Raw genomic sequence first — 22,881 nt, forward strand, 5'->3', positions numbered from 1 at the left:
GAGGCTGCATCAATTTGACCTCCGGCCGATCTTGTAAGTTCCGTTTATCGAGTAATTTCTAAGCTTTAACTTCGGGCGCATCGCTGTCGTTTCATTTAGATTTATTCATCGGTTATCGATATTTACTAGAATTCTAGGTGTTACCTGTTGTTCTAGTTTTATCACCAGTTATCCAGCTAGGAATTAGTAATTTCGGCTTTTCTTATACTTTGCTGTTTAATCTACCTATTTCATGCATAGCCGATCAGATCTGCTCGTAGTGTTGCTATTGTAGCGTTGTTTAGATTACTCTAGCAATTTTCTTTATAAACGTTGCCTGGTAATCGGTTGCATCATAGCCGATTTCTCTATTACGGCAAATCGTCCAATTCACTGATAAACTTTCTTGAGATCGGAACTTTAGCCGATCGCAACCTCTGGGAACTGACACGTTTCTTTCCTTGCCAATCAACAGGTCAGATTGGCTGGCACGCCGAGCGAACCGCACCAGGGCGATCACCCGAATAGGAGCTAAGCAGATTCTCCCGGGTCGTGTGTCCGACGCTGGAATTCAATCAGCCGATTTCTAGCGCCAACAGGTCCTCCTTTTGTTATCTTCATTCTCCTTCCTACTAAACAGGGCTAGTTGTTGCGGTAGAGGAAAATACTCGTGCGGCGAAGAATCGGTGCGGTCGCTTGGAGCAGCACGTGAAGGTGTTGGAAGAGGCGCGAGACGATGAGTGGGCCAATCGTGTATCGGTGGAGTGGACTAATAAGCTCTTGGAGTAGGATCTTCAGTAGAGGGTCGCTGTAGAGCACCGTGAGTACCCTGCATTTGTTGCCTTTGTGATGGGCTTCTTCTTGATCCTGGTTTTGAGGATTTCTCTTTTCCTGCAGATGCTCGGATGGTGGCGGCGACGCTGCTGGCGGATAGGGATTGGGCACGCAAAGACCTTGCATCAGCGGCCTTGGAGCTGGAGCAATTCTATAACATCGCCATGGTGGTGTGCGAGGCACTTTGGCCCTCGAGTGGAAGTAGAGACATTCTCAGCCGTCTCGCCGATCTCCCTGACCGTGTTTGGTCGGCGATCCACTCCGCGTACTTCTTTAGGGCACATACGAATCTCTCCATGACTTCTTTCCATTACAGCGAGCTGGATCTGGCTGTGTTGGCGGGTGGTTTCGCCCCTCTCCCCAAGGCAGAGCTGCAGCAGATTGAGTCCAAGGTGACCCATTGCGCCGAAACTTTGACCAAGAAGATCCCACCGAAACTCGCGCTAGGGAAGGAGGTGAAAAGGGATTAGTAGTATTGCTACTGTCGTTCTGGTTGTTGCCCGTGTGTGGGCGTGTATAACAGTTATGCGTGTTTTCTTTCCCGTTCTATGAGCTTGTTGTGGCGAACCCCTTTGGTTATTTTCTATTTATCTGTCGTGCTCCGATTTTTTGCCTTTTCTGAGCTGATAAGATCTTTTTGCCATGGCCCTTGAAAACTGGGGTCATCCCAATCGGGGCTTAATCAATAAGTTTTGAACAATCTGAAGGGGTAAAACCAATCTTTTTCAAAGGGTTGAGTTATCACAGATCTGGTAGCCCCCGAGTGACCTATGGTTACCGACTGGTAGGTTAGCATGGGTTGCTCAGTTGGGAGTATCGAGCATTTTTACATCGGGTGACTCATTTTGAGTCGGGCACATCTTAAGGGTAAAAGCAACTTCAGTGATGATGAATGGCCCTTCCCATGGTGGGGATAGTTTGTCCTTGTCCTTGGAGGATTGTACCCTTCGTAAGATGAGGTCGCTGACATTGAAGGAGCGCGTTTTGATGCGTCTACTGTGGTACCATTGGATGTTTTGTTGGTATTTTGCCGATCGGATCAAGGCGATGTCTCGTGTTTTGTCTAGCATGTCAAGGTCGTCTTGCCGTGATTGGTAAGATTGTTCCTCCCGGTATGCGTGAACCCTTGGTGAGCCGTAGTCTAGCTCAGTCAGGAGCACCACCTTGGCACCATAGGTCATGAAGAATAGGGTGAAACCTGTTGACCTTTTGGGCATGATTCGCAAGCTCCAAAGCACAGAGGGGAGTTCGGCTACCCGTCGCCCAGCAAATGTTTTAAGCTTGTCGTAGATGCGGGGCTTAAGGCCTTGCAAGATCATACCATTGTATCATTCTACCTAGCCATTGGTTCGAGGATGAGCCATGAATGCCTAGTCGACCCGGATGCCATAGCTGTCGCAAAACTCCTGGAATTTTTTTCCCGGTGAAGTTGCTACTGTTGTCAGTGATGATATAGTTGGGGACCCCGAATCTATGGAAAATGTCCAACATGAACTCAACTGCCTGCTCCAACTTGAGCGACGTTATGGGCTTGGCCTCTATCCATTTGGTGAAGTTGTCGACCGTGACCAGGAGGTGATCGTAGCCCTAGGGCACTTTCTTAAGAGGCCCCAGGATGTCAAGCCCCAAAACCATGAAGGGACATGTGATGGGAATTCTTTGTAGTTCCAGTGCTAGGAGGCGTGTTTGCCTTGCGTAGAACTAACATCCTTGGCAGGTACGTATCATGTGTTCGGCGTCGGCCATGGAAGTTGGCCAATAGAAGCCTTGTTGAAAGGCTTTGCCCTGTTTGCAAGGATGCAACGCATGCAGATTCCACTCGAGCTTCACTTGTAAAGTTCTTTTGTGATTATCATGAAGGTTTTTGATCGCTCGAAGAGGCGTCTCACCTCCGTTTTGTCGCTAGGGAGCATGTCCCGCAGTAGGTAGTTGAGGAAGGGGATCCTCCAGTCGGGTTCCCCAAGCTTGGCCTCGCCTGCCGTGAGCACCGCTTCGGTTGCGGCGGGCTAGCAGTCGTCACCTGCCGGGGGCGTGGTGAGCTCTTGCGTCTTGTCTCCCAGGGTGTTGATGGGCGTTGCCCTTTCTGTTAGTTCATGTTGGATGGATGGCTCATGGAGGTCATTGACGAAAACGTCGTCGGGGGCGAGCCCTCTACTTGACGCGAGTTAGGCCAAGTCGCCGACCGCCTGGTTGTATTTTCGGAGGATATGGTGGAGCTTAAGCCCCTCAAATTTATCTTCCAGTTTTGTAACCTCTTGACAGTATGCCTCCATCTTTGGATTTTGGCAAGCGGCGTCCTTCATGACATGGTCGACGACCAGTTTGGAGTCGCCCTTCGTACTCCATGACGTTGTTTGATGCTTTGAAGTGCAATTTGACTGCCTATTAGAGCCTGCTTCTGTGCGGCAAGATCAGCACTACGCCAGCCCCCGCGCCTTCGTTCGGGACCGACCCATCAAAGTACATGGTCTAGCACTCGTGTACTCGAGGATCAGTCATGATCTGAACCTTAGTCCATTCGGCAACGAAATCAGCTAGGACCTGTGACTTGATTGCGGTTCATGGAATGTACAAGATTTCGCATCCCATGAGCTCGATTTCCCATTTTGCAATCTGCCCGGTCGCATCTTGATTGTGTATGATTTCGCCGAGGGGTGTGCCGATTACCACCAATATCGGGTGGGATTCGAAGTAGTGTCACAGCTTTTGCTTTGCTATGAGCACGACGTACAGAAGCTTTTGGACTTGCGGAAATCGGGTTTTGGACTCGAACAAGACCTCACTGAAAAAGTAAATCGAGTGACCCGATTCCTCCTGTTCAACCACCAGCACGACACTTATGACTTGCGTTATCACGACAATGTAAAGTAGGATAGGTTCCTTTGCCATCAGGGAGACCAGCATGGGGGGTGTGTGGTCAAGAAGTCTTTTATCTTGTTGAGAGCCGTCTGGGCCTCCTCCATCCATTGGAATTGGTCCGACTTCTTGAGTAGTTTATACAGCAGCATGCCTCATTCCCCTAGCTACGAGATGAACCTGCTGAGGGAGGCTAAGCAACCTGTGAGCCTCTGTACCCCCTTAATTCTAGTGATAGGTCCACATTTGGAACCCATGAATCCCAGGAGTTTCCCTTTCAGGACTCCAAACACGCACTTTTCGAGGTTCAGTTTAATGTAGTTCTTTTGCAGATTTGCAAAAGTGGCCTCGAGGTCGAGTCGCACGCTTTCGTTGACTTTACCATGATGCCATCAATGTATGCTTCGAGATTCTTCCCTATTTGATCATGAAAGCATTGCTGCATACATCGTTGATAGGTTGCGCCGGCGTTCTTTAGCCCAAACAACGTCGTAACATAGCAGTATGAACCGAATGGCGTGATGAACGAGATAGTGAGTTTGTTGGGCTTGTACATCGCTATCTAATGATAGTCAGTGTAAGTGTCGAGAAAACACATGATTTCACATCCTGCAGTCGAGTTGATTACTTGGTCAATTCACGGCACTGGGAAGGGATCTTTGGGACAAGCCTTATTCAGGCTAGTGTAGTCAACACACATCCTCCATTTCCCATTCTTCTTCCTTCCAAGCATGGGATTGACAAGCCAATCTGGGTAGTACACTTCTTTGATAAACCCTGCCACCTACAGCTTCTCAATCTCTTCGTCGATCGCCTTCCATTTGTCTTCATCGAAGTGTCATAGATGTTGCTTGACTGGCTTCACGTCGGGATTTATGCGAAGGTGGTGCTCGGTGACTTCCCTCGGGATTCCTGGCATGTCAGACAATTGCCACGCAAGGCGTCTTGGTCGAGCTGCTGTCGTTGATGTCAACTTCCTTGGTCTCCTTGGCCGACTGGAAGGCTGCCGCGTCGGTGCTCTTGTTGGAGTCGGGAGCAGTCAGGGCAACGTTCCTCTTGATCTCTGTGAGGTCCGCCTTCACGATGATCTTGGTGGCGAGCTGGCATCTGTCCTTATTCCACAGTCGTGCGTGTGGGAAGCTTGGCCCAATGGTGATGACGCCCTTTGGCCTAGGCATCTTAAGCTTGAGGTAGACGTAATTGAGGACGGCCATAAATTTGGCATAGCAGGGCCTCCTGAGGATAGCGTGATAGGAACCACTGAAATCCACCACCTCGAATGTAAGGGTCTCTATTCGAAAGTTTGACCTATCTCCGAATGTCACGAGCAGGTCGATCTGCCCGAGCGGGATGGCCTGCTTGCCCAGGATCATGCCGTGGAAGGGTGCTCCAGTCAGGCGAATCTGCTCCCGACTGATCTTCATGGAGTCGAGGATGTCAACCTAGTGGCTGTTGAGGCTGCTCCCGCCGTACATCAGCACCTTGGAGAGGCATTTAGGCTTAATGATCGGGTCTACCACCAATGGGAATCTTCCAGGCCGTCTCACGAGGCTGGGATGGTCTAACCTGTCGAAGGTGATCGTGGACTCTGACCACTTTAAGTACATCGGGATGGCCAGTTCGATGGTGTTCACCTCCCAGTTCGTCAATTTTTGCCACCTCTTCAACTCGTAGGCGTCCGAACCTCCGAAGATCATGAGGCATCCATCTGGCTTAGGAAAGTTGTCCCCATCCCCTCCATTCGTTGGGGTAGGGGCCTCCTCCTTCTTCAGGTCAGCCACCTTGAGGTTCCCTCGAGTTACTTCTTCATCAGGAAGCAATCTTTGTAGAGGTGTTTGGCTGAGAACGCATGGTTGGGGCATGGTCCCTCGAGCATCTTCTCGAAGTGGTTAGTCACGGGCTTCCTGCCCTTCTTCCTCCAATTGCTCTGCCACCGCAACAAGCTCACCTTCCTGTCGTGTCTTGTTTTTCTTCTTCTTCATGCGCCCGTGGGAAGTCGTAGCCTCGTCCTCTTCTCTTTTCACCTTCCCCTTGCTACGCTCGAACACCACATCCACGGCTTCCTCTCCTGAGGCATGGTTGGTGGCAATGTCCAGTAGCTCCTTGGTGGTTTGTGGCTTCGAGCACCCGAGCTTGTGCACCAGAGATTGGTAGGCCGTGCTGGAGATGAAGGCCCCGACTACATCCGCGTCGACTATATCGGAGAGATCGTTGAATTGTTTTGAGAATCGTCGGATGTAATCTTGGAGTGTTTCGCCCGACTTCTACCTGCAACTCTTCAAATCCCACGAGTTCCTTGGTCGAATGTACATGCCCAGGAAGTTGCCAATGAATACATCCTTCAAGTCGGCTCAGTCTTGGATTCAGTCGTGCGGCAGGTACTCGAGCCAAGCCCTGGGGGAGTCGGCAAGAAAGAGGGGAAGGTACTGGATGATAAAATACTCATCTTCAGCTCCTCCCGCTCGACAGGCCAGTCGGTAATCTTTGAGCCACACCCCAGGATTACTATCCCCAGCGTATTTGGCGACATGTGTCGGTGGTCGGAAGTGTAGAGGGAAAGGCGTGTTGCGGATTTTCCGCCCGAAGGCTCGAAGCCCTAGCCCCGACAGGCCCGAGCCCCGAGGTCGCCAATCATCGTGGCAGCCTTTCTCCTCCCGGGCGGCTTCATGCACCTGGTTGGCACGTCGTCGGACATTGATCCTATCGCGTGCATCCCGCTTCTTGCCAACTCGGTCATGTATCGATGCAGCCGGGGCATGATGGCTCGAAGCTAGGACATGGTTGCTCTTCCTAGGGCACCGGGAGGTGCTCGACCGGGTGGAGGCTTCATCGTTTCTGAAGCTAGTGCAGCTCTATCTGCTCCCTGATGCCTCATCTCGTCTTGCGTGGGAGCCCTCGGCCAGCTGCACGACTGGTGCCTCCAAGAGCCCTCGCAGGTTGCGATGTATCTGCTTGGCCGAGGGGTTGGCCGGTTTGGGGATGAAGTGAAGGATCATGGCTGCGGTGGCCATGTTCTAGCTTGCTCGCGCAAAGCGGGGCACATCCTTGGCCCCCTGAATGATTTTGTGGTGGACTTGCTGGGCGTGGGTGTTGACGCTCATTATTGACACACATTTTGTGCCATTTAACTAGTATTTTCATGCATATTCTTAAACTAACCTGTCACTCGGCACCTGAAATAACCCCATTTTCACATATGCAAGATATTTTGAAGGATATTCTGTTTTCGCAGGAAATTGGGCTAAAATACGCATTATTTCGATAAAGCCTTGAATGAGTAGTGGACCAAAGAAAGATGAAGACCAGGAAGCGCAAAAAGGGCTAAGTTTTTAGCAAGCAATCCTCCAAGATGACTTAAGGGCTAAGTTTGTGAAGATATAGCTAGGATCACTTCAGGATCAAGGAGGAATCAAAGAAGATCAAGAGGAGACTTGGAAAGTTATTGAAGATCAATCTCATCCCAAAGCTACCGACATGCCAGTCCCACATGCAAGTGAAAATAAGCTTCTAGAACATCAGAAAAGACTTGGGGATGAAGAAGGATGCAAGAGGCCACAAGGAAGGGTCAGGCCGATCAGCCTGGACCCTCCTCCCAGGCTGATCGGCTTGGGGCTTTCCTTGCTCCCCTCACCTTTCAATTTCTGCCACGCGCTTTCCAAACTATAAAGACCCTGAAAATTCACCGAGACCACAGATCAATCCACCAGAACTCAATGAAACCAAGAACATCCACCAGAGGGAGCTGAGGCTGCTGCAAGTCTTCAAAGTTGTCTGGGAGATGGCTTAGGCCGACCCTAGCCACCATGGCCTCCCTGCGCAGTTGTGCCATGGTGGAGTTCAGGAGCTAGTTGTGATCATTAATGATATGTACTCGGAGGTGATGATCTAAATACATCTATTACATAAGCAATGTTCTTCATATCATCCGATCTGTTAGCGACTCAATGCCTCCTTTTATACTCTTCTATCTATCATGAATATGCTTGTTCCTTAGTCTAATTGATGGTTAGACTACATAGCTTGCTTTATATAATCATGATGATTAGATCTAGCAAGTTGACCATTCTTGATAGCTAGACATGTTTACCTTGTGATCGTGCCCTTAATCTACCTACACTGATAGAGAGGATCGTGACAGGGTCTTTCTTGTGTAAGGTGGGGGTTTTTGGGAGGTTGACCGGAGGTAGTAGTTTAAATATTGCTTTGGATAATATGCATGTTGTGCTTGCTTATTAGCTAGAACTACAACTAGAAGATGATAGGCTCTTGTACCCTTAGTGGTGTTATCATATATACCTGTGGATGAGATCTTCTTTAACTCATGCTATTAATCTTTACATCAAGTTTGCTCTTATATGCAATCTATGCTTCATGTTAGGATTAGATCCGTCAGTTCGCTACCAATCCTCGAATTGATAAACCTTGGATGGAATACTCTAAAGGAAAAGCTACGATGATCCATGCGCTTGTGGTTCACAAACTGGCATGCTAATTGCCGTTAACAACGGGCCCATGTGGCATCCCCTTATTGCCATTGCGGAGGTTCCAGCTCCGCTTATTCCCATTCCAGTTGCCATCGCTCTGCCTCAAGCTCCGTGCGTCGCGCCTTCAGGTGCTCCACCCGCTCTCGAGCATAGGCCTCATGTTTCTCCGCTGGTTGCTGGTCAGGCATGGTGTGCGTAGTGGCTTCCTCGGCGACGGGGGGGGGGGGGGTCCGTGAGGTCTGCCATGTTGCACTCCGATGATGGGTGCTCGCTGCCGTAGGGCTCTGGGTCCGAACTCGAACCGTCATTGGCGTTGTCATTGAGGAGGTCATGGACGGATGCCGGGGCGTAGTCTATCATGCCGACGAAGACATGGATACGCGGAGCGTTGATGATGGCCTCTCGCAGCTTCCATGAGTAAGCCTAGCTTGCGTTCTTCAATCCGGTGGGGAAGCCTATCGCGATCTCGCGGCCGCGTTCCTTTGCCTGCTCTGAACCTCCCACCATCAGCTAGGAGAAGATGTTCACCAGTGCGTAGAGCATGGTCTGATCTCCTCCTGGGGTGGGTTCGGCCCGAGGTAGCAGTTGATGCAGCGGCGATCGCATTTGCTTCAGCGTTGAGGAGGGTATCGTCAGCTACGGCGTTTGCATCGATGATGCGCGAGGTTGTCAGATCAGCAAGCTCGAGGTCGCTGTTTGCGTTGGCAACGAAGTTGAGACTGCCGAAGCGCAGCACCTGTCCCTGCGCGGGCAGCATGATTAGCTGGAGGTCGCCTATGGCGGTGGCGATGAAGTCCAGGCTACCAAAGCGGATGCCGCTCCTAGGGATGAAAGTACAGCCGTCGTGGGCAAGGGGGAACTAACGACGTTTAGTAGCATCAACTAGTGAAGATTTGCCACGTGAATCCTCGAATGGGTTAGCTTGTGAGACACAGGAGAATTATACTAGTTCAGGCAACTTGCCCTACATCCAGTTCGTCATGCGAGTTCTTTATTCCCGGGCTCAAAAGCTCAAGTTTGTAGTAGGGGGTTACAAACGGTGTGTGCGTATGTGAGTGTGCTCTACTGGGGGTCGAATCCTTTCTCTCGTCCCATCGTATCCTTATATACGTTACGCGGCCCATGGGGGAGGGTTACACTGTAGATCATTGGGGGAAGCCCGCTAAGTCAGGTGCTCGCCTCCAGGTAGGCAGCCATGGGGCCCGTCTGGCAGTTGGGACCTTTCTTGCTAGATATCCTCCGGGATCTCCGTTCGGGCCCGCTCTTTCGACCGCCTTGGTTGCCGAACCCGGCCCCTACACGTATCTGGGGGCAGCGACTCTTCCCGGTCACTTCACTTGACACCGTCATGATGAAGAATCGGGCGCACTTGACCAGGCGGGATCTGGTACAGTGCCACAGAGCCATTCCTAACTGGGGTTTTTTGTCCTGGGGTAGTTTTCTTACCCTTCAGGGCACTAACAACGGCGCGCCTGACTGGTCAGCCCGCGTTTTCCTCGCCTCGGCTGGGCTCAGCTACGGCTGTCACATCAGGCAGGCCTAGCTGTTGGAGGTATGCCCTAGAGGCAATCATAGAGATGATGATATTCCATTTGTATCCATGATTTGTATATTGTGTTCATTGAATATCCATTAAAGGCTACTTGAATTGATTTGCAATTATGTGAATTGTATGTGAAACTCTTTACTTGTATGGTTATTCTAAAGTTGTCCCTAGTCGGAGTTCATGTGAGGACACACATGAATATTAGACTAGCACATGTATTAGTTGATGACTATGTTTCACAAGTCATGGACATGGAGATGTTGAACTAATAATGTGGACACATGTGGAGACATGTGCTAGGACTGACCCAACACGAGAAGTAGTTCTCTCTTTAAACAACATATACGCTTTGTCCTTAGACCTGAGATTGTCGCATGTATTCTAGATGTGGATCGACCTACTTAGGGGCTATCAAACGCTACGCCGTAATAGGGTAGTTATAAAGGTAGCTTTCGGGTTTGTCAAGAAGCATGCTATGAGACATGGTCAATCAAGATGGGATTTGCCCCTCTCTGATTGAGAGTGATATCTCTGGGCCCCTCGAGTGATCGGATCCGAAAATGCATGGCCATGCTACGTACGGTTAAGAGTTAACCTACAAAGGGATTCCGAATCACAGGATCGAGAAAGAGCGGTCGGCTTGAAGCTAGACCAAATATCGTGAGGCAAAGGGAATAGCATGTATATTATGTTGTGATGGTTCGTCTGATATGATCTTCGTGTGCGTATAGGAGTTGGCACGTCTTGCTAGAGGCCGCTACCGACTATTGGGCCGAGTAGGAGTACTCGGGCCATGTCTATACGTATCCGAACCCATAGGGTCACACGCTTAAGGGGCTGGAAGCCCAATTCGGATCTGATCCGAGTTGGATTAGGTTTAGAAGTACTAATGGGCCTCGGACCCAGAGGCCCGTCAGGAACCTCTATAAATAGAGGGGTGGGGGCGCCCTAGGGTTGACACCTTTTGGCGAAACACACCTGTCGCACCTCCCACGCCCTCGCCTGTTGCAACTCGCGGATCTAGCAGTCCGGCTTGCGATGCTTCCTCCCTGCATGTGTGGATACCTTGGAGGTGTTGCGCCTGCAGCACTTGGACGAGCCGTCGACGAGCCGCCGACGAGCCACGACGAGCCGCGGCACCGGAGGCGATCTTGCTGCACGTGGACGAGCTGCTGAGGAGCTGCTGGACGTGATCGACTACGTACGACTACGTTGATCGACTACGTACGACTACGTGATTGTCTTCACTGCATCGACGCATATCTACATCTTCCGCACCAGTAGTGCGTCGAGTGGTAATCCCGTGATCTTTATACGGCAGTTCTTCCTAGTTATACGCGGTAGAATTTTGAATTGCGCTAGTGTAGCCTACCTCGTATCCCAACACTAGCTACATGATAGGTCTGGCCCATCATTACGCCTAGATCCTTGCATGACGCCTTGGGGCGGTCCAATGCCCTGTTTTCCTTGATTCCTGGGCTGCGACTTTGGGCGTCGTCGACCAGTCAGGCGGCGATGGTGGCAGCTTCTCGCCGGGCCCAATAACCTTTGCTTCCTGTTTCCTTCTTAATTTTAGGTTTACCAATGGCTTAAGGTATCCCTAATCTGGATATCCGTCACTATATATTTGCTTTCAACATATTTGGCTTAGATAGCTGAATTAGATTTTGGTCAACAAGATCAACAGTTTGCCTATTTTCACAAGGACTAATAATTGATTTTGCATCAGCGTTGACATTAAGTAGCTTTTCTGTTAATCTACTACTTCCCATGTCCCAAATTGTAGATCATTTTAATTAGCATTTCTAGGTTTATAGATATACACTATGTCTAGATACATAATAAAATCTGTGAAATTGAAAATGGCAAACAACGTACAATTTGGGATGAAGGGAGTATTTCCTATAGCTGTCTGTCGAGTAGCAGAGACTAGATCTACCCTATCCTCTTTATTAATAGGCTTTTCAAAATAGTTAACCATAGTTTGAAAAGTCGGATCCAGGAGTGGATAACGTACTGTGGATCATTCCCCCTTTTAGTACGTTGATGCAGCTATCTTGATGATGCCTTTTTGTTACATGAAAATACGAAAGAGCCAATTATTTGTCGAATGTCTGCTTCAATTAATTCTTCAAGTGATGGAGCTATCAAAACCAAAACACCTGCACCCTAGAGGGTCACCAAAAGTGTTTTGACATACAAAAAACATGCAGTACCACCCTAAGCAGCTCACGTGCAACCTGGCACTGCACGTGTCGGTGCATTGCAGCAGGAAAAATAGGATGATCTAGTTTCTGAAACCGGTTACTCCAATTTCCCGAGTCATCTCCGGTACATCCATGGAATGCTTTGCCTAGGAGGAATCTGTCAAGGCAAGTGCATGCCAGTATATCCAAGGCTTGGAAGCTAGTTAGGATGTCATTTCATGCCATAAAAACGAGGGAAAAATAACAAAAAAGTTAGAAAAGTAGAGCAAAAGGAAAAAATAAAATAAAATAAAAAATAATTTGATATATTCGATTGGATTATCCCTTAATCAACCACGACCCTTAATATTTATGCGGAGGGTCTTCCCATTACGAGTCCAATCCATACAAGAGACGCAAAAGAAAACAACCTAAAAATGTCTAGAACTGCTGACTAAAAAAAAACAGATACTCTAGTTGTAAAAAATGGATGATCTAGTTTTAAATTGAATGCTCTGTATAAAACTGGAGCATGTAAACATTTTCCTATCATCATAACTTTCACATATGTACTCCAAACTAAGTGATCCATGTGTGCATTTTGGTCGTCTCCATAAGAGCTTCGTCAAGGTGAACTCAGATATGTGATTCAGCACTATCTTGGTACTGGTTGAAGTGATCTTTACATCTCTGGCGAAATTAAGGCAAAATTAATTAGGTCCTAATAGTATGCACACAACCTGCAAAATGTCAGTACACTAAACTTGTGGAACAATGTGTTTCTTTTAATAGAAATGGCAGTTAAAAATAAGAGGCGAGCTATATATGAAATATCCAAAAGCAAAGAAAAGAAAGGGTAATTTATTTTCAGATCTAATCCTTTTCATGCGACTTTTCTTGGGTGAACAGAAAGTAAGATTTGACCTAGAGATTGTTTGATCAGTGTCACTGTTCCTCATGTAGTCCTCTAGTCCCATGCATTTAGAAGATAAGGTTGAATTCTCCGGAACCTTTGGAATCAGAAATCAGAAGACCATTAATCCAGCCTTCAACGTAGAACACCAAAAAACGTTCAGTAACAATTGGCAAGTGAAGCTCGTGGAACTGTTCCAGAAAGGATAGACTACTGATTCTACAGTAAAATGTCCTGTACATGTGGAATGGTAAATCCACTGAATCTTGACGGCAAGAGACAAGTCAGGATTTCTTGCCAAGAACCGGACGGACGGAAACTCTACCTGACCGGCTGGCAGAGTCTGAAACCGTATTCTAGTTTGACGGCAAAAGCGAAATACTAGTGCAGAGACGGCAGCATATAATGTTGCTACGTTATCCTCTTCATGCTCGTCAGCGCTTACTTTGCGCCTGAAAGGGGGGAAAAAAAGATTGACGACTCTGCTGAAATTTTCTTCATCTCCCGACAAGTCAAATTCAGAGGCGAAAAATCCACGATTAATTGTACGGTCATGGATTCCAAGTCGTTTCACGATGACGTGATAGTATCTTTTAGCGACGAAAGCGGCGACCAAAGAAAGTTTAACGCGCTACTCCTCTCGTACAAAAAATTAAGGAGCACAGTTGTTTCAAAATCGAAATTTTGTACTAATCTTTAACGAGGAATCAGTCTCTAAATTTTATTTTACAAAAGTAATATCAATGGGTTGACATTTTTAAAATGTTTTCCTATGGTTATTAACCTTGATTTTATTATTTAAGACCTCCTCCAACCATGCCAAGCAACTCGACTAGTTCTTAGTATGTATTCATCATCGTGTACTCTACGTGAAGGAAAGAGAAGCGGAAAAACAACCAATCCATCTCCTATTCTCACGCTAGTCTTGCCCAGTTTCTCTAGCTCTTCACCATTTCTTCTATAAAAAAAAAGATTGAGCCGAATTCGATCAATATGATATATTATAAGGCTTTATGTGCAGCCATTAAGAGAGTAAGAGACAACCTTCAAGATGGGCTATTGGCGAAATAGCTTTACTATGTCCAACCCTTGGAGAGATGGCCGCCTAAACTTGTAGTACTGTTGGATGAATTGAGAACCAAAAACAACTGGTTTCCGAAACTGTAGCTAAGTGATCACACCTTTTATTATTTTGTGACAAAGAGTGTGTACTCTAGTTTCTCTCTCTAACCTGTACGTCGCGGGCGCCCACTGCCGACAGCCACTCCGGCCCCGGCATCCACTCTCCCAACCGCCGGCAACCATACAGGTCCCGGCGTCAACCCACGCCTCCCGTGCCACCGGAGACTCGCATGGAGAGATCCGGATCTAACGACGGTCGCGACAAGGGGGAGGAGCTGGATCCTAGCCTTCCTCCACTAGCGGCCGCCGCCATTGCAGCTCAGGTTGCAGCATCGACGGCGGTGACATCCTCACCATCGCAGTCACCCTCACACATCTCGTCATCCCCCTGAATCCCTCGGCTCCTCCTTACGAGCGGCAGCTTGAGGGGCCTTCAGGGGAGACTCCCGACTGGCTCAGGTACAACACTTCTTCCACTTCTTCATAGAATGGCCAGGATTCGCCATCATGGTCACCCTCGGCCGCTCAGCGGAAGGGGAAGGCGGTCGCGATGGACATCTCGTCGAGGCCTTTTCCTTGAAGGCTTCATGGCTGATGCGCGGAGGGGATGGGACCCCGCCTCCGGCTTCCAGGCCGGCCAGCCTGGTTCGCGGCTCCCACTGGAGCATGAGCGCGCAACCACCACCGTCGCTCGTACCTCAGGTCGCGATTCAGAAATCCTCGCCGCTAGTCGTGAGAGGCCTTCGGGAGAGGGCTGGGTGGAGGTTCACCACCGTCGAAGTCAGCGCAGGGAACACCCCGTCCCACGCCCTGCCCCTCGACCGGTCCCCGCCGACCTGGTGGGGCGATGTTTCAACTAATGTGAATACGGCACAGACTATCCTGGGTACTACTTGTTCCGACCTTGTGGAAGCTCCGGCTCATCTTGCCGGGAACAACAACAGTGTCATCCTCTATGTGGCATGATGGTGCATTCACCCAGATCTTGTCCTGGTGGAGAAGCTGATTTTCATCCCGGAGTCATCGACGTCATATGTTGAGTGTGGGCTCATCCTGAAGCCCTATGAGCTCATTCACTCCAAGAGAGATGGACTATGGTACATTGTGCACATCACAGTCATAGAAGTGTAGGACTGGAACATCTCTAGTGACTCGTCTAATGATGGCACCCCATTAGATAACTTTGATAGTTCAGAGGATGAAGACTACCCAGGCTTCTCGCAACGCAGCAGAAGAACCCATGGCCAAAGAAAACCAGGTTCCCGGATGAAGCTAGCGGTTCTGGTGGAGACCCTCCCTTGGGCCTAGCTGGGGACCGCCGTTCTCCTCAACGGCGGCGGCTCCCCTAGCAAAGGCATAGTCGCTGGCTAAGCCGTTGAGGTTTGGACGTTGGAAGCATACTGCGCGTCCAGTGGGTCCACCCGGTCGCGTCTCTGTCACAACCGTAGTGCCAAGATGTCCCGTCAACTCACCTCGATGCTACGGTCAGGCGAAATGCAAGGAGGACGTGCTTATCGCTGCAACTGTTCCTAAGGTCAGAGAACCCACGTGGGCTCTAGCGGTTGACTCGATGGTGATGGAGGCAAGCCTCGACTCCAGGAAGTACGCCCATGCTGCAAGACATTCACTTGGAGACAAGGTGCCTACCCGAGATCCCAGAGACACATCCTCACCTAGGTCGCGGCAAGGGGGGCCACCCCGCGCTTTTGACCCGATGAGATTGGAGGTTGAGCTGAGTCCACCCTTGGAGCCGTTGCCACTGCTGGTCATCACTGCCACAACCTGGTATTGGGACAGCCAAAATCATGACGACTGGGCCAACCATAGAACTGGGGGTAACATTGGATAGAATGGTGGTGGTGGACTATGCAATTGTTGAGTCATCCGTGGATGCTGAAGCGATGGTCCCTAACGACCGGTCGCATGACTCACCGAGTCTTCACCACGGCACCGACCATGGGGTGGTAAACCTTGAAGTGGTACGTTTTGAGGATGTTCCAGTAGCTGGGCTGCCACCTTCCCCAACACATAACAATTTTGTGACACTCACCAGAGGCTCCTCTAATGCTCTACTGCTCCATTTTCCTCCGGAGGCTTCTACGCCTATTAAAAATGTTACGGCTGACTTCGCACATTCTGTCTGCAGGGCAGGATCGCCGGTCATGCTGCATTCAACCTCGTCGAGGCAGAAAGCCCACACACCACCAAGAACAACACCGCGATACGAAGAAGCGAGAGGCTTGCCAAAAAGTCGTGTCATCGGGCAACCAAGCCAACACTACAAGCACAGAACGTGCTAATGAAAAAGCTTGGCATCTCTTCCAATACCGAGCCGCTAGATGCTGCTACTTTCGAGCGTTTCCTGGAGGTCTTCACCGCCACTCTCTCGGTCTCCCAATGTGAAGTCCTTGACGAATTGATCCCAAACGGTGGGCCACTTTTCACAGCGGCGGTAGCAGACATTGAGCCTTGAGTTCGTTCCTATCTATTTTAGTCCTTTTGGTCGCTTAAACTTGTTAACATGAATGCTGAAAACATGTTGATTTGGAACGTTCGGGGGCTCAATGCTAGAGCCAGACGAAATGTTGTGCGTCAGTTGGTCGCTCAAGAACATATCTCCCTCGTCACTTTGCAGGAAACTAAACTAGATACCTGTAATGATGCCTTGATTATGAAGGGGACTGATTTTGATTACTATGCTTTACCTGTGTCGCACACTTGTGGTGGGGTGTTATTGGCGTGGAGAAGAGGGGTCTAGGCAGTGACCAATCTGATGTTTCATGATAACACATTGACTACTAAGGTAAAAGTACTTGCAAACAGAGAGGACTGGTGGCTTACATGTGTCTATGGTCCCCAATTCGATGGGGATAAACTACGCTTCCTAGCTGAACTACGTGAGATTAGAGCAGGGTGCTCGGGCACTTGGATGGTTTGCGGTGATTTTAACCTCATATATAAGGCTGAAGACAAGAACAACTCCCGTCTAGACCGTAGAATGATGGGTCGCTTCCGACGCCTGCTAGATGATCTAGAACTACAAGAGTTACACCTACATGACCGTCTCTTCACATGGAGTAACGAGCGGGTTGACCCAACTTTGGAACGCATCGACAGAGTCTTTGTCTCCAAGGATTGGGCGCCAGCATTCCTTGATCACTACCAGCGTGCACTCTCATCAGAATGTTCCGACCATGTCCCATTGTTGTTGCAAACCAGCTGCACGCTTACCTCATTCTGATGCTTTCATTTTGAGAACATTTGGTCGAAATATGAGGCGTATCTACAAACCGTGGAGCAGGCCTGGACATGCCCATGGCCAGATGCTAACGCCTTCCGCACTTTGGATTATAAGCTCCAAAACACCGCGTTCGCCCTAAAGAGATGGAGCACCAAGCATGTGGGTTCAATTCGTCTCCAACAAGCTATTGCCAAAGAGTTGGTGTACAGGTTCAATTTAGCTTAAGACTCCAGACCTCTTGCACCTCACGAGCGTACCCTCCGTAACAAGATGAAAATTAAATGCCTGGGCCTAGCTTCCCTATTAAGAACAATCAAGAGACAGAGATCTCGCATCAACTTCCTAGCTAAAGGTGACGCAAATACAAAGTTCTTTCACTTACAAGCTTGTCATCAGAATCGAAAGAACCACATCCAGTCATTTAGGCTAAGGTAGAGGTGGTTTTCCAGCACTTTGATGCTTTGCTTGGGTCTTCTAGCCCACCCACGGTCTCCCTAGACTTCCAGCGCCTGGGTATCCCGTCGGTGATCATGTCGTCAACTAATTATTGTTTCTCTGAGGAAGAGGTTTGGAAAACCATACAAGTGACATTTTAAGGATTCCCTATATATATTTCTATTTGTTACACTATTTCTGTTATGTAAGCCCACTTAGCTCAGAGGTTAGAGCATCGCATTTGTAATGCGAGGGTCATCGGTTCAAATCCGATAGTCGACTTTTTTCTCTATCGATGTTCCATGAACAAGAATTTCTCTTTTTTTGTCTTCCTCTCGACAAGGCACCAGGTCCAGATGGGTTCACCAGTCTATTTTATAGAACTGCTTGGCCGATCATCAAGCACGACATCATGCACGCCTTCCATGCTTTCTGGTCACTAGACGGTCGCAGCTTGCACTTGGTTAATCAGGAATTCATGGTTCTTCTTCGCAGAAAACTAGACGCCATACATGTTGGTGACCACCGTCCTATTAGCTTCATTCATAGCTTCTCCAAGCTATTCACGAAGGTACTGGCCAACAGACTAGCGCCCAAACTACAAGAATTGGTTCGACAAAACCAGTGCGTTCATACAAGGATGTCTTTTGCATGACAACTTTCGAGCAGTTGATCTTTCTGCCTAGCTCCTTCACCACCGCAAGACAGCTTCTACTTTGATCAAGGTGGATATTTCAAAAGCATTTGACTTGGTGGATTGGACCTTCTTGTTCAGAATTCTAAGGCATATGGGTTTCACCCGACGTTGGATTAACTGGATCAGCTTGCTACTCTCCACGACAAGTACAAAAATCATTTTGAATGGAGCCCCAGGAAAGAGAATATGTCATGCGAGGGGCGTCAGGCAGGGTGACCCTCTGTCACCTATGCTGTTTGTGCTGGCAATGGAAGCTCTAAATTCCATGATTAGTTTGGCAGATAAAGAGGGCTTTCTGGTGCCACTTGGAAGCAGTGCCATGCAAGAACATGCATACTTATATGCCGATGATGTTGTCCTATTCCTCTCTCCCAAGCAGTAGGATTTGATTGTGACTGGGGCTATTCTAGAGCTATTTGGTGGTACTTTTATTCTTCATACTAATCTGGATAAATGCTTCATATCACCAATTCAGTGTGGCCTCGAGGAGACGGTTACATTGATCCGCTATTTTCCAGGGTGTTTACAAGCGTTTCCCTGCAAATACGGGATTCCACTCTCTACCAAGAAACTGCGAAGGAATGTTCTGTTGCCATTGGTGGACAAGATTACTACTGGACTACCAACATGGAGGGCACGATTGATGAGCAAAGCGGGTCGTGCGGTTCTGGTTAAGGTAAAAATGCCAGCGGTACCAATTCATACAGCAATTGCAATATCCTTGTCTCCATGGGTCATCAAAAGTATTGACAAGTGTAGATGAGCCTTCTTATGGAGAGGAACCGAGATGGTTTCAGGAGGACACTGGCCTGGCCGAAGGTTTGCAGACCGCCTGATCTTGGTGGGCTAGGGATCACAAACCTTGAAATCATGGGCTACGCACTCCGTATGTGCTGGCTTTGGTTGAAAAGAACAGACACATCTCGTTCTTGGCTTTCCCTACCAGACAAAGTGGAAGCTCCGGTAGCTGATATGTTTAACTCCACGTCAGTCCGGGTTATAGATGCGAAACAGACCCTGTTTTGGACAAACAGATGGATAGATGGATGCTCCATTGCAGAGATTGCGCCATGCTTGACCCAAGCAGTTGGTCCACGAATCCGAAAAAAGCGAACGGTTTATGAAGGTCTCAGGAAATGGGTAAAGGACATTTCAGGCACGCTCACGGTACAGGTACTTCTTGACTACCTGAACATTTGGGAGAAGTTGGAAATGGTGACACTTGATGAAGGCTCTTGGGATAGGGTGCTTTGGAAGTGGACTGAGGACCAATGTTTCACAACATCGTCAGCGTAACAGAGCTTTCTTCATTGGCCAACATGAGATACCCGAAGCAAAGATCCTTTGGAAGATACGTGCACCTAGTAAGTTCAAGTTCTTCGTGTGCCTCGCACTCCATGGTCGCTGCTGGACGGCGGCAAGGCGCAAGAGATATAACCTACAGGACGACCGGAAACCATCAACCATTTGGTCGTGAGCTGCTCTTATACAAAGGAAGTATAGCACTCGGTACTTACACGGGTAAACTGGCAAGCGCTGGCTCCATCATCCGCAGACCGATCTTTGGCTGCCTGGTGGACGAACTCAAGGAGACGAGTTGACAAGGCTGCTAGGAAATCCTTTGACTCTATGGTGATCTTGGCCTATTGGTCCATCTGGTTGGAACGTAATACTCGCACTTTCAACGGACACGAGAAGACTGTGATGCAGCTCGTGCATGCTATTACAGAGGAGGCGTCTGCCTGGGTTGCTGGACGATTCAGTTGCTTAGCGCCTTTTGCTTTGTCTGTCCCAAGTAGTAATCCTGTTCTTGGTTGCTCAATAGTGCAAATGTAATATCGAACTAATCCTAAACTGCCCAGGTCATCGCTTCCAGATGACACTACTACCATCTGTAATTTGCTTCTTTCCTTTTAATGAAAAACATGCCAAGGCAAGACAAAGAGTGTGTACATGTTGCGAGTCATCCTAATAATAAAAGCATTTTTCACGTGATTCTTTCACCCGAACGCACGCCTTGTTAAAAGTTGAATGCATGGAAAACGAGCATGCCTTGTTGCATTGGTCGCCAGCAAAGACCAGTACGTAGTGCTGCATGCGAGTACAGATCGATGCGTGCCTGGCGCCGCCGGCTCCGAGGAGTTGGAGTAAAATTATAGCAAGACACTCCTCAAATGAATTGCTCCTATACGTAACACCTCTTGAGAAACTTAGGGGTATCTTACCCCATGCTAAAGTTTAGCACATGTCACATCGGATGTTTGGATGCTAATTAGGAGTATTAAACATAGGTTAATTACAAAACTAAGTGCACAGATGGAGTCTAATTCGCGAGACGAAACTATTAAGCCTAATTAGTTCATGATTTGACAATGTAGTGCTACAGTAACCATTTGCTAATGATGGATTAATTAGACTTAATAGATTCGTCTCGCGAAATAGCATAGGGGTTCTGCAATTAGTTTTATAATTAGCTCATATTTAGTCCTCATAATTAGCATCCGAACATCCGACACTGCTAAAGTTTAGCACCTCGTATCCAAACACCCCCTTAATTTATTTCAAACTGGCAATCGAGCAGAGGGACAATAATTCTACCCCAGATTTGGTCAACTACGTACTCTTAACCCGAACAGGCCTCCCAACCCCAAATAATTAATAGATTTATTTATTTGAAATCCATTTGAAGAATTTCATTCATTTGTTACCAACTTGCTGCCGGATCAGGACCGAGTTGACGAAGACCATGCACACACGCGCACGCGCGTGTGCGAGAGAGGACGAAGGCACGAAGCGTGTCAGACTCCGATGACCAAAGCAGTCACGTCTCCACCGCCGAGATTAACGAACTAATCAATCGCTTAACATGTCGTCGTTACCTTGCCGTGTTTTTGCACTAATTCATCTTTTTTTACAATCTTTTCTGAGTAGCAGTCGGTAGCAGTTAGGTCAGCTTTGACATTTTCAGGTACTAGGCCGCCTATATATGGAGAGACACAAGAGAGCCTGCAGGCTGCATATGCTGAAAAAGTGCAAAGGTACAAGGCAGTACAGGAGAAGATTGGAAAGTGCTTGTTGATGGAGCTCAAGACCCTTGTTTTCAAGGAGCTGATGGGAGGACCAGAGAAGGTAATTAAAACGGCCACCAGCTTCTCATTTCTGCAACTCAATTTGCTTTTATGTTTCGGATCTATTTACTTTGTTAGTGATGAGAATCAGCTTGTCGATTCAATTTGGCCACAAAAAGATCTTCACTGTAATTTGCTCAATTTACGGAAAAATATATCATACATATATGTCCAGATCAACTTGGTCGACGAACCGGCCGGCCCATTTCTCACGCTTAGCCTGGGGCCGACGAACGCGACGGGCGCAAGTTGCCGCGCCACAGGAAGGGATGGCATCGACGCGAAGCTGCGAGCGCACGCCGGTGACGACGCCACCGCCGATCTGGCCCTTGGGTTGCGCTGCGACAGCGGCGAGCCACAGGTACTCCGCGCCGTAGTCTCCGGCACCAAGCGTCCGAGGGCGGCAAGCGACGACCACGGTGACAGCAAGAAGGCGCTGCTGCCGCCGCAGGGGAGGCCGGCGGCGGACCGCGTCTCGTTCAGGGCGCGGTGCAGCGCGGCGACGGTGAACGACGGGTGCCAGTGGCGCAAGTACGGGCAGAAGGTGGCCAAGGGCAACCCGTGCCCGCGCGCCTACTACCGCTGCACCGGCGCGCCCGACTGCCCCGTCAGGAAGAAGGTGCAGCGGTGCGCGCAGGACATGTCCGTGCTGGTCACCACCTACGACGGCGCCCACAACCACCCGCTCACGCCCTACGCCGCCGCGATGGCGTCCGCCATCCTCGCGTCGTCGTTGGCATCTGCGCCGCGGGATGCGACGGGCACAGCCACGACCGCTGACTGGGGGCGCGCGAACGAGGAAGCGCCGCTGCTGGCGCGGCCCGTGGCCGTGCTGCCGCCGCGAGGCTATCCGTCGAGCGGCGTCGTGGCTGTCTCCGGCGGCGCGCCGGCCGCGGCGCCGAGCCAGAACGCCGTCCCGATGGCCAACATCATGCAGAAGGCGGTCGCCGACCCCAAGTTCCGGGCGGCGGTGATGGCCGCCGTCGCGAGCTACGTCGGTGAGCAGTGCGGTGGAAGAAGCATCAACGACTTGTTGACCTATTGGCACCTCCCTACTAACCCATCCGATGTCAAATAAACGAGGAGGCTGTAAAAAGTTGTGACATTGTTGATTTATCCCGTTCCATTTCATTTGTTCATTCGTTTACACCTAATTGATACTTCTGATTGTAACAACATTTTTTTGCGAGTAGATTGTAACAACATTTTAATTGGTTTGTTCTCACATGATGCAAAAGATGTCGAGTTTCCTTTGGGCATTGCATGGCATTAATACGATAATTATGCTTCTTGCTGATTTTCGTCTGCAATTCCTGCGCAGCAGACAAATATCCACCGCTCGATGTAAATGCTCTACACATAAATCTGGATTGATGCGATTTTTACAATTGCTTTTCATTAGAGGTCATTTAGAGGCTAAGTATTCAATTGGAGCACATATGAACTGATACTACTATCTA

General features: G+C 49.0%; 2 protein-coding genes and 1 non-coding gene across 3 annotated transcripts; 2 read left to right on the plus strand and 1 right to left on the minus strand.

The window, feature by feature from the left end:
* Window positions 1-4,589: 4,589 nt before the first annotated feature.
* Window positions 4,590-5,093, minus strand: LOC101778162. The gene has a single exon (XM_004972011.1). It carries the CDS (start codon window positions 5,091-5,093, stop codon window positions 4,590-4,592), a length of 504 nt encoding a protein of 167 aa, XP_004972068.1.
* Window positions 5,094-17,805: 12,712 nt separating this feature from the next.
* TRNAT-UGU lies at window positions 17,806-17,878 on the plus strand. Its single transcript has one exon. It is a non-coding gene; the product is annotated as a tRNA-Thr (tRNA).
* A 3,448-nt stretch (window positions 17,879-21,326) lies between these two features.
* Window positions 21,327-22,642, plus strand: LOC101778562 (probable WRKY transcription factor 31). The gene is made up of 2 exons (XM_012846235.2): window positions 21,327-21,422; window positions 21,597-22,642. Exons 1-2 carry the CDS (start codon window positions 21,372-21,374, stop codon window positions 22,497-22,499), a joined length of 954 nt encoding a protein of 317 aa, XP_012701689.1. The 5' UTR covers window positions 21,327-21,371; the 3' UTR covers window positions 22,500-22,642.
* The last annotated feature ends 239 nt before the right edge of the window (window positions 22,643-22,881 follow it).

Source organism: Setaria italica, chromosome V (genome assembly GCF_000263155.2).
Source record: "Setaria italica strain Yugu1 chromosome V, Setaria_italica_v2.0, whole genome shotgun sequence".
NCBI lineage: Eukaryota > Viridiplantae > Streptophyta > Magnoliopsida > Poales > Poaceae > Setaria > Setaria italica.

What these genes read in the sequence shown, in the direction of transcription:
- LOC101778562 (XM_012846235.2), top strand. Translation starts at nt 21,372, where the DNA reads ATGGAGCTCAAGACCCTTGTTTTCAAGGAGCTGATGGGAGGACCAGAG. An exon ending in TGATGGGAGGACCAGAGAAG is followed by an intron (nt 21,423 to 21,596) that starts GTAATTAAAACG and finishes ATATATGTCCAG; the next exon opens with ATCAACTTGGTCGACGAACC.
- LOC101778162 (XM_004972011.1), bottom strand. Translation starts at nt 5,093, where the DNA reads ATGAAGATCAGTCGGGAGCAGATTCGCCTGACTGGAGCACCCTTCCAC.